This window comes from Adiantum capillus-veneris, chromosome 21 (genome assembly GCF_014529385.1).
Source record: "Adiantum capillus-veneris isolate H3 chromosome 21, ASM1452938v2, whole genome shotgun sequence".
Classification (NCBI taxonomy): Eukaryota; Viridiplantae; Streptophyta; class Polypodiopsida; order Polypodiales; family Pteridaceae; genus Adiantum; species Adiantum capillus-veneris.
Genome location: NC_140951.1, coordinates 36,169,354 through 36,181,384, shown reverse-complemented (window position 1 = coordinate 36,181,384; position 12,031 = coordinate 36,169,354). Strand labels below are relative to the sequence as shown.

General features: G+C 47.5%; 1 protein-coding gene across 2 annotated transcripts in view; it reads right to left on the bottom strand.

The window, feature by feature from the left end:
- The window catches only part of DCL1 (dicer-like 1), a 193,755-nt gene that overhangs the window by 79,779 nt on the left and 101,945 nt on the right, over positions 1 to 12,031 (bottom strand). For both annotated transcript variants that reach the window (XM_086493338.1, XM_086493339.1), the window contains exons 5-7: positions 11,812 to 12,022; positions 11,296 to 11,690; positions 10,985 to 11,216 (exon numbers count right to left, since the gene is read on the bottom strand). In XM_086493338.1, the coding sequence (XP_086349464.1) occupies positions 10,985 to 11,216; positions 11,296 to 11,690; positions 11,812 to 12,022 (838 nt within the window). The remainder of the gene's footprint in view (positions 1 to 10,984; positions 11,217 to 11,295; positions 11,691 to 11,811; positions 12,023 to 12,031) is intronic.

Here is a 12,031-nt window from a genome sequence, read left to right as displayed (position 1 = left end):
GATTTGGAAAGACTCACTTTCCTTCAGTTGTTAGAAGGATAGCTTGCAAATAGACCAGCCAAAGATTCTTCATTACATAGCCAGCATTTAGTATTTTTCCAGAAAGCTAAGCTCCACCCGTAACCAAGCATAACTTACTTAGTTGGCATACCACTCGCTTGCTTCAAAAGTAAATCCATCCTCCTGTTTCAACAGGCCCTCAAAAAATCTTAAGAAGTAACACAATTTAGTCTCAATCCAAACAACCTACGGCCAGGTGAACTGACAAGGATTGAAGGGTCTCTTCAAAACCTTGAACACACATATTCTGAATTCATTCATCTTACATGAGTAACAAAAAAAAATATAAGCCCTGCAAGTACCAACATTACATAAGCCAGGAGCTAGCATTGCTATGTTGTTCGTTTACGCCTATAAACTAGGTGCAACATGGCACTTCTAAAGTAACAAGATAATTGAGGTAGCTTCTTGCACCACATTGCCAAATAGAAACACACTGTAGCAGGCTACAGTGTCACTTTCACAGGACAGTTAGTTTACAGTTGGTCTTTGGTCAGTCGGTCTTTGGCCTGGTCGGTTCACACTAGACGGACTCGCTGGGCAAAGACACGTGGTAGGGATACGGTGGTTTAGTGGACATCGTGGCCAGGTCACCACCGCCACCCAGTGGGGATAGACTTAGATGATGTTCTTTATGAGCCGTTGGTGGCTCTTGATGATTGTACATATGAGTAGTCTTTTGGGCCAGTGGTATTATTTGGTACGTAGTCGTCTAGAGTGAGTGAGTCTATACACAGAGAACATCTTCACCATCCCGGCACATCTGAGCCTCGACACCCCCATTGTACCTGTGAGTCCTGGGCTGGAGCTGAGTGTGCTGCCACACCAAAGTCTGTATCAGTCTTTGAGATAGTCGAGTCACATGTTCTGGTCTGCTATTGCGTCTTTGTGAGCTCTGTTGATGTCTATTGTTTCATTTCTGTTCAGTCTGTTTGAGTGAGATTGTCACGCACATTGCACTGAGGACCACCCACTGGAGAGGGCACGACACATTATGCGCGCTACAGGTGCTCACATTTTGGCGATCACGGTGGGACCTCAAAGGAAGTCTCACTCTTGTGGAGATACAAATCGTGAAGCTAATTGGTTATTACCTAGCTCCGCACACTTGCTTGCACTGTGTAGATAATCTGCTGGTCTGGTCCTCTCTTGCCCTAATCCAACCAGTCCTAGTCCTAGTCCTCGTCCCTGGTCCTGGTCTAGTCCTCGTCCTGGTCTAGTCCTCGCCCTGGTCCAGTCCTCCTCGTCCTGCCAGCTAGGTGGTCTAGTCACTGGTCCTGGACCAGGTGGTCTAGTCACTATCCTCACTTGTCCTGTTTTAGACCTGTGTTGTTCACTGCATAACACATACAAGGCAGTCAGTTGAGCACACTACTGAGCCCTCTGAAGCACTATAACCGAACACGACCGACCTGTGATATCTAGTAGAAGTCCATTAACCTCATCACCCATACCTCCACATACGACATCCCCATTCCTTCATCCGGTTACACATATTCCAGATCACCTTCTCCAGCAAAGCTCTCTCCTATTCTACTACAGCAGACTATTGAGCAACAGGCTCAACAAGGGGCCACGGAGGCGTTGGCTAGTGTGTTGGCCAAGGTAAACATCAAGTTCCCCACCTTCAAAGGACTCTCCTCGGAAGATGCTGACAACCATGCAAGGAGGTTCGTATCTCATTGTAGAGGACATGGTCTTAACAGAGAAGATGCTTATCTGGTACTTTTTCCATCCACCTTGGACGGCTTAGCAGACAAATGGTACAGCCAGTTTGCAGAGAATCATTTTGCAACTTGGGCAGACTTAAGACAACAGTTCTGTGCAGCTTTCAAGCCGGGTGACTACCAAGAGAAAGTGTTGGATGAGTTGGCCAACATGGTGCTCCAGCTAGAGGAGACTTTTGCAGAGCTTATGACCAAAACCAAGTCTCTGGTTGCCAAGCTTCCCCAACAACCCGGTGAATTCATGGTTAAGAAGTGGGTGGAGAAGGCGCTTCCCAAAACCTCTCAGCAAAAACTCCGAGAGAGCCTCCGACCAGACGCCACTCTGGAGGAATTCATCGTAGCTGCTACTAGGATAGAGGGGGCTAGGAAGCTGTTCAACAACTCTCCTCACATAGATACCCCTCCGTGTTCTCGAAAGGTAGTCCTGCTGATCCATTGACTTCCTTGCGCAGGGAACTTGAAGCCCTCAAACTACAACATACTCTCCAAGAAGAGAAATCAATCTCTCTGAGACGAGAGAAACCATCGCACCTTGAGGCTTTGGATCAAATCAAGAGAGAACTAGAAGAGCTTCGGTCTCAGCAGGAGACTAGAGCAATGGTATGGTGCAACTCTTTTCGCACTCCAGGACATCCTCCACAGGATTGTCCCCTTCGGGCTTATTGCCACTTCTGCGAAAAATCTGAGCACGAAGATAAGGATTGTTACTATATCAAAGGATTGCGGCAAATACAACAAAGTCTAGGTCCAACATGGTCTCACCCTATGGCCATCAAAACCCGTTGCCCCCTCTGCTAACAACACCCCCTATGCAGCAAGGTATGCACAACAACTTTGCACCCCCCAGCTTTTATCATGCTAGTACTCCCTCACTTCCCCAAAGCTTCTACACCTCAATCTCCAGTGCCATGAAACAACAAGAGCAGCAACCACCTCGTCCCCCGTTTCGTCCGTCTAATCCGCCAATCTTATGCTACAGATGCAGTGAATATGGGCATTACCATAAGTAAATGTCCTTTACTTGAGGGTCTCCTCCTTGCAGACATTGTCCGGAGTCTAAGGACCACTACAGTAAAGATTGTCCCAAACAAAGGGCATCCTCATCTTCAGGCCAGCACCTGCTACACATACAGTGTAATCAATCTAATCACAGTGAACACCACCCCCCAGCCAACACCTGCTACACATACAGTTCGGCCACAACAAGCAGCAGAGCCTGCTGGCGTGCTCACTCGAGCACAAAGGGCAGCCCTGGGTTTAAGTTTGCCAACGGGATCATCCTGTCCAACCCTGCTGCAGCAACCTGTTCAAAATGTCGAACCTGTAAGTGGTGAAAAGAATAGGCCAATCTCTATGATTTCGGACATTGATGGAGCCTTTCTGGCAGCAGTGGCTGACTTGCAACAGGTCAAAGTTTCCGAGGAGGCCCAGATTGTAGGAGCTAGGCCAAGAGCGGAAGCAATCTTGAAGAACACCTTTCAGCAAGTGTCTCTTTATGAGATGCTCCGGCTAGATGCAACCCTTAGAAGTGACACCCTCTCAATAATTCAGTCTTTGTACCCTGGTACAGGGCCTAGTGGCGGGCACCTACCTGTGCAACCTTTGGAGTCCTACATGATTTCATATCCAGCTGCCCTCCTCACCGACTATAAAAGTCCATGTCTTACTGTATCTATTCTTGGGCATCAATTCTCAGGCGTCATAGTGGATGGTGGGTCTGGAATCAATCTAATGCCAGAAATTTACCATGTCAGCCTTAGGTCTACAGCCTACCCGCCCTGCTCCATTCACTGTTACATTGGCATACCAGAGGACAGTCTACCCTGTGGGCATAGTAGAGAAGGTGCCTTTGAAGGTACAAGACTTCACATTTAGCTTGGATTTTGTGGTGGTCAGTCTTCCTCAGGTGGAGGGAGGATTCCCTTTGCTGATTGGTAGACCATGGTTGCGGCATACTAAGGCACTTCATGATTGGGGAAACGATGCCATGTGGATACATACTCCTGGCTCCCAAATGCAACCAATCCGGTTTGAAGGAGGGATGGAGCCAGTGGCTTATCACAGCTCATTGTCAGTACAGTCCAACCTCAACCCTGAGCAGCCCATCCCACCTGACGGGTCTGACGAGGACCTGCTACAGTGGTTGGAAGCGACCACATCGATGCCATGCTACATGGTCTCTATTCAAAACTCACCTTTGCCGCCGTTAACACTCTCTTCCAACTCCTCAGGAGGACACAAATGTCCAAAGTCCTATAACGAACAGTACAACAGTCAAAGAAGTAAGTGTGTCAGCCCCAAATTCTCATGCTTCTAATAACCCGCCGATGGAAGCCCTCGGTCTCGGGGAACCTATAACACATCACCGAAGGGGGAAGAAATCTCCTCTGTATCAACTCGCCAAAGATTCCCCTCTTCCTGTAGCATCTCCCAAGTCGGACCCCCTTCAAAAGCAGTCTGTTATGTCTGAATCTGAAGATTTACCCTTCGAGGAGCTTCCACCAGGATGGTTACAAGAAGAGTATGCAGAGTTTCCAATCGATCAAACACCTGCACATGATGTCTCGAAGCTCCAGGAGGCAGCTCACCTCTCATCTTCAGAAGCACCCTCTCCAGCTACACTCCCTGACCCGGTCAGAGAAGTCAACCTGGGAGGTCCTGACAACCCTCAGCACGTACTCTTAGCAGCTTGGTTATGGGAGTATCCCGCATTACTCAATCAGGTAGTCTCTTTCATACACTCTTTTAAAGATGTTTTTGCTTGGTCCTACAAGGATTTGGAGGGGATGCCACCAAGATTGGGTGTCCACACTATACCTCTGATTGAAGGGGCTAAGCCTGTAAGAGGCCGAGCTTACAAGCTCAACCCGAAGTATGCTGAGGCGGTCAAGTCAAAGTTAGAAAAAATGCAAGAGGCAGGGATCATTGTACCTGTGGAGCACTCTGAGTGGTTATCACCCACGGTGATAGCGCCTAAGAAGCAGTCCAACAAAATCCGTGTGTGCGTAGATTACCGTGCTCTAAATAAGGTAACTATCCCAGATGGTTTCCCAACACCTTTCACTGAGCGTGTGCTCGAAGATGTAGCAGGGCATGTATTGTACAGTTTCATGGATAGGTTTAGTGGATACAATCAGTTGGGCATCCATTCAGGTGATCAGCTGAAAACGACCTTTGTGACTCCTTGGGGTATTTTTATCTACACTAGAATGTCTTTTGGGTTGAAAAATGCTCCACCTTCTTTCAATAGGGCGGTATATCTCATCTTTTGTCCTCTGCTTACGGATCATCTTCGCATCTTCATGGACGATTTTTCGACCTTCTCACGTGCTCAATGTTCAACCCCAGTGGAAAATCTAGAGGAACACCTCGCTCAGCTCTCTGGTGTCTTCCTCAGGTGCAGAGAGGCACGCCTAAAGCTAAATCCTAACAAATGTCATTTTTTGGTTACTAAGGGCACACTTCTAGGCCATGTGGTGTCTGCTAAAGGTTTAGCGCCTGACCCAGAGAAGATCGTGGCAATCTTAAAGTTACCACCTCCCATCAACCCAAAAGAGGTGCAGAGCTTTGTAGGCCACACAGGTTATCATCGCAGGTTTATCCGCATGTATGCACAGGTGGCTCAACCCCTAACCCACCTAACCAGTGTTGCTGTTCCCTTTCAATGGTCAAATGCAGAGACTGAAGCTTTTGCATACCTTAAAAAACGCCTCACTAAAGCGCCTATCTTAGTAGCTCCCGACTGGTCTCTCACCTTTCATGTGCATACAGATGCCAGTCAACTGGCTGTGGGTGCGGTGCTGACTCAGCCTAGTAAGGAGTACAACCTGGATCGCCCTGTTCACTATGCGAGTCGCCTACTCACCACGGTAGAGCGCAACTATAGCACCACAGAAAGGGAAGTGCTATAGTCTTCATGCCAATGGAGATTTGGGGTCGGCATCTGTCTCTCGTCTTTTCCTTTTGGATGAAAGCCGAAGTTTGGCTTCACTGGCTCTGGAAGCAGAGCAGCTTCGTCGTAAAGCTTGGCATGATCGCCATCTCAGAAAGCCGCAAATAACGCAAGGAGCACTGGTACTACTTTATCAAGCCAAGTTTTTGAAAAAAGCAAAGAAGTTGGTCCCAGCATGGCAAGGACCATATAAGGTGATGGAGATTCTACCCCACAAAGCTGTACAATTAGCCACCCTCGAAGGAGTTCCGCTGCCTTTAGTCAATGGATCTCGGATCAAATGCTATCATGCTTAAGCTGCCGATTAAGCGTCTAACCGATCTACAATCAAGTGTTGAGCTTCGCCGATTCCTGAACCTTTAAATAACTTCGGAATCACGATCTTTGGCATCCTTGCAATTCCTTTTCATCTTATCTCATACACCCTATCCTTAGACAGCTCTTAGCTCTCCTTCTACAGACTCTGTTAAGCTCAATGGGCTTGATTCGGGAATTGGATAAACTCTACCCTTTACTCTCTGTCTTCAATCTTTGTCTGTATCCTATGTAAACCCCTTCTGTGTTGTGTGTGTAGGAATGATTCTAGTCTTCGACATAACCTATTCTCCTCAACCCCAACTCGGGCTTTTTTTTTCAAAGCACAGAATTCTTTTATCTATAACGTCTCAAGTGAAACTCGGTTCTCTTGCTATGCATAAATGCATTAGTATTCTTGAGTGGGGTATTTATGCAAGTAATTTTTTCACCAGCAAGTTACTTCGCGTTTTTTCTGCCCCGGTTTCCTTCAGAGGGTTAGATGATCTCCGATTCCGGGAATCTTTCCTGCTCGTGCCTTGCTAGTCCCTGTACCTGCTGTGTAATGCTTCTGATGTCCTTTCACTCCTTCCCTTTGCTTCTTCTTCTCTTTGCTTTGCTCGGGAATGCCTTGAAAATATCATTTATCACCTCACCTAACTCACCCTGAAGCATTGTTGCCGTGACGCCCTTTCTAAACCAAGTGTGGTAGATTGGCTATGCCATTTCATTTTCCTCTTCAAAAAGCCTCTTCTATAGCAGGTCTTGAGTTCAACTCCTCAACTTGATCTTTATGGTCTTTGGATAGTTTCCTACACGTTAAAACTATCTTCTTCTTCTTTTACCGCCCTCTGCTCTCACCCCTAGCCGTTGCCTCGCCTCTCAAACCCCCTCCTCTAGCCCTCTCCCTATCTAATAACCTAGCGTCCCATCCCCTGCCCCTTCCCTATTCCCTCGCCCCTAGCCCTAGCCCTCCCCTTACCCCTCGCCCTCGCCCTCCACCCCCCCCCCCCCCCCCTATTCCCTCGCCCTCGCCCTTTCCCATTCCCTCGCCCTCGCCCCTAGCCCTAGCCCTACCCTTCCCCCTCGCCATCGCCCTCCCCCTCCCCTATCCCCTATCTCCTCCTCCCTCGCCCCTCGCCCTTTCCCATTCCCTCACCCCTAGCCCCTCGCCTTGTCCCTCCTCTAGCCCTCGCCCTCGCCCTCGCCCTCCCCTTTCCCCTCACCCTCGCCCTCGCCCTCGCCCCTAGCCCTAGCCCTCGCCTCTCGCCCTAACCCTGTCCCCTCGTCCTAGCCCTTCCCAACGCCCTCGCCTCTTGAACTCCAAACCCCTCGCCTTCGTCGCCCTCGCGCTCACCAGTGCTTTCTTTCAAAAAACAAAAAATAAAAAGAAAACATAAATCAAAGGCGTCACTTTCCTGCGAAAAGCACTTCCCAGCGAAAGGCGTTATTTTACCTGCAAAAAGCGAAAAGCAGATAGCGTTTATTAAAGCTTTGGTACTCCATTCAGTCAGTCATCCATTACAGAAATTGGTCTCGCCCTTGCTCCTGCTACAGTGAGACTCATCAATCAGTTGAAGATTCTCGGGCACAGTTTATCAAGATGGTTCGGACTCAGAATAGAGAAAAGCATCTCCTGTCCGAGGAAGAGTCCTCTACCTCTGGGGATAGCTCTGACAGTAAATCAGATTACACTCCTAGTTCAGAGCAGCTTTCAGAGGAATCTTCAAAGGAAGATTCACCCCAATCAGTCACTGCTGACAGGGTCACCACTCTCCAGGTACCTCGCCCGTCTGGTGCCCTCTCTAAGGTACCTTTACTAATGATATATCATTTCCAAGCGCCGAACCCGGCACTCAAGGATGTGTTCTCTCAGCAACAAATGATACACTTGGGTCTTCAAAATTTGGCTCAGGCCGATTTGTCCTGTAATATCTCTACTGCCAAGCTAAGTTCCCTCTTGCTCACTTTTCCAAAGCTGAATGGTACTACACTTACAGTGGAGGATATCGGACAGGCTATGGGAATATTGACTGTGCTGGCACCTCTGCCCGCAACCAAAACCTTTCCGAATCTCTCACCAGAACAAACTACAAATGCTTGCCAGGAACTTTTGCTAGACTCACATCCAGACTATCACAGGAGTCAGCAGCTGTATTCAGTGTTACAGTATTATTTTTTACTGCGCGCACCGAAAAGAACAGGGGTTCCATCTTCTCCAGGTTCTCCAGTAATATGCGATGCTTTTTTTTGTCTCTACCACTGCCTGCCGTATCCATTTCACCATCTGCTGTTTAAAGCGCTACAGGACAGGGCAAAGCGTTTTCGAACTCAGCGTAAAGGGAAAGTGGAAAGGTTCAATTGCTATGCAGCCCCTATTATGTATTGGGTAGTGCAGATTATGCAACAAAGGCAGATGCAACAGCTGTTCTCACCCTGCAAGATGATCCAAAAGAACAAGACCGTTCCAAAATGGCCAAAGGGAAAGGCATCTTGCGCAAGAGGGCAAAGGTACAAAAAGATTCGTCTGAGCAGCTAGCAACACTACCCTTCTCCGAATCACAGGTAAAAATCTCTGACGTCCATACTACAACACCAACAGTGCGTATGTCTACTTCTGTGGCCACCTCAACTTTCACACCACCTCTTATGAGTAGTATTGCAGTCAGTAAAACACAACCTCCAGTTGTGTCGCCAGCACCACGTACTACTCTTAGTGCAGGGGCACCTAGGGGTACTACAATCAATAAAACACAACCTCTAGTTGTGTCGCCAGCACCACGTACTACTCTTAGTGCAGGGGCACCTAGGGCATCTAGCTCTGGGACACCTACATCTGAAAAGCATGATATATATGAGAATTTTGCGCCTCAGGCCGACAGACTTTTAGATACGGACAGAAGAGCCATTTCGACGATTATGAATGTAGCCCCCTCATTGCAAGGTACCAACGGTCTGCATCGCGCTTGCTATGACAGTATGCAAAGGGAAGTGCAAGTTCATCTTCAACGAGCGATGAATAGGGACATGTTAATTGCGACGGCTCAAGATCGCATTAAAATCTTAACTCAACAGGTAGTGGACCTCAAACATATTGTCCACACTCAACAAAAACAATTAAAAGAGGCAAATGATATGGCCGCAGCAGTTCAGGACCTCTCTCCTGTGGTACATACACTATGTCCCTCATGTGCAAAATACCAAGCTGTAGCCATTTCACAGACAGTTACAGCTACAGCTACAGCTACAACTACAACCCCGGCTTCTACGCAAGTTCCTACTATGGCAAGACATATACAGACGGACGTTTCCAAAGCCCATTCACGGATTCTCAAACAGCGGAGAAAGCAAATCCTACCAATATGGAGTCTAAGCCAGCAGGATCAGTCTCATCACAATTTCATGGACCCTCTATGGCCTCCCCCTCCCAGTCCCCATCCTTTCCTCAGCACTTCTACGGCTTCCCTGGATTCCAACAACCTGTTCCACCCTCTCAGCCTACCCAGTCTTTTCTTGGGTTTCCTCCATCTCCACCTACTCAGCCTGCTGCTCATGGGGTGGCTACTCCATACCCGATGTACCCTCCTCATGGCCACTACCCCTCACCATACACTTGGCCTCCATCTCCTTACCCACCTTTCTATCAGCCTCCTCCTTCTCCTCCATCATCCGACCACCAACAGTAGATTGCCGATATTTCAGTTCTTCAGTTCCGCTCTCCGGGACGGGCAGCGGTCTTGTGGTGGGCAACCTGTAGCAGGCTATAGTGTCACTTTCATAGGACAGTTAGTTTACAGTTGGTCTTTGGTCGGTTGGTCTTTGGCCTGGTCGGTTCACACTAGACACTCGCTGGGCAAAGACACGTGGCAGGGATACCATGGTTTAGTGGACATCGTGGCCAGGTCACCACCGCCACCCAGTGGGGATAGACTTAGATGATGTTCTTTATGAGCCATTGGTGGCTCTTGATGATTGTACATATGAGTAGTCTTTTGGGCCAGTGGTATTATCTGGTACGTAGTCGTCTAGAGTGAGTGAATCTATACACAGAGCACGTCTTCACCATCCCGGCACATCTGAGCCTCGACACCCCCATTGTACCTATGAGTCCTGGGCTGGAGCTGAGTGTGCTGCCACGCGAGAGTCTATATCAGTCTTTGAGATAGTCGAGTCATATGTTCAGGTCTGCTGTTGCGTCTTTGTGAGCTCTGTTGATGTCTATTGTTTCATTTCTGTTCAGTCTGTTTGAGTGAGATTGTCACACACATTGCACTGAGGACCACCCACTGTAGAGGGCACGACACATTATCCGCGCTACACACACAAGATATGGACTCGAACCAAAATGTTCGGAGAGAAAAAATCCAAGACGCAAGATTGAGGTATTCAGGGTAAAATCAGTAACGGTTTCAGACTTGACCCTAGTTACCTTATTTCAACTCAGTTTGCCAATAAAATAACAACAAACTCAGCGCAGGTTAAACAACATAAGCAATTCCTTGCCTTTCCTCCGCGCTCTATGTCTCCAACTTAAGTCCTATCACAGTTCCCTCTTCATCAATTATTTCCCCACGTCTCCTGGTTCTTAGCCTTTACTTGCTTCTTTGAGTGATGGTTTTCTTAGCTAGCACTAGTCAGGAAGGTGGTAGTTCCATATATAAGGAAACTGTCGTCTCTGATTGAGTCCATGTGTAAGGCTCTTCAGGAGCATCAAAGGTCTGCTAGGCATAAAGCTCAAATTGACATCATATTGTGATAATCATTTATGAGCCTCAGTCCTGAGAATGTCTTTTTTCTTCTTTTAATGGGCAACCAGCCATCATCGTTTACACCCTTATCTTTTGTATGTTTCCTTGCAGTCAGAGTCCTTAAGGTACCTTAAGGCAGTTTCAATCGTAGAACTTCAGTCCTGAAGAAAATGTAAAATGACATTAGAACACCTGTCTCATACCTTGTGTATCAGGAAGCTCACCCTCCTCAACATCCATGCCCTCCCCTTCTTCCATATCCATCCTCTTGCAAGGCCCGTCGCCAGCCTCTCTGGCACCATAAACTGCTCCTTCCGTCAGGTTGCATTTTAAGAGGGTCACCAACTTTTTAAGATATGACTCTTGAAACTTAACATCCAACTGGTGATTTGCACGCTCATCATTTTGCAAAGCTGAAAGGAAGGATAGAGCAACCTAGAACCAGCACAAAAGTAAGCACACAAGCAGAAAAATACAGTTCCCACGAGTAATTTCCATGGTATAGTGGAAAGACCTTGTAAGCACACCATTGACCCAAATCTTCAAGCGCATAGCAGACTGCTCTCAACTTTTGTACAAGGTTAGCAGCTCCATCATTTTCAGTTCTTTCGGAAACACCGTAGATAAGGTGCAACTCCTCTTTTGACCCAGCATCTCGAGCTCCCATAAATTTCCACTTGCTTCTCTTAGAGCTAGATGCAGCAGCTTCCTCAACAGTGGTTTCCATCTGCTTAATTTGTTCCCACAGTGACACCAGCAGTGAAGCTTTATCGTACACAACAATAGTTTCTAGTGGCATAGGTACATGTTTCTCAAGCTCCCTCCGATCTTTGATGGTGCAAACAACAGAGTCAAGCTTACTCTCTAGATTTCGGATTTTTATGGCACAGTCTTCTTGATTTGAGACACCTGTAATGGGTTTCTTACCAGACGTTAAATCATCTCAACCAATAAAGCTCGCCCTCAAATAGGAAACAAGAAAAAAGTCAAATGATCTGGTCTTCCAGGGTACTGCATAAAAGTAGGTTACCTTTCAAATTCACAGGTGAAGCTGTCATACCAAACACAGCAGGTCGTTTGCCTTTCGGAGTGGTATGATAAAACTCCGACATCACTAATGAATAAGGATGCTTCTTCACAGCATGATGGCATTCATCTAATATCAGCAAATGTATAGAGCTCATTTTTACGATACTGTGCCGCAGTATGTTCAAAAGAATCTGTGCTGTCATAACAAGAACCTACAGGAA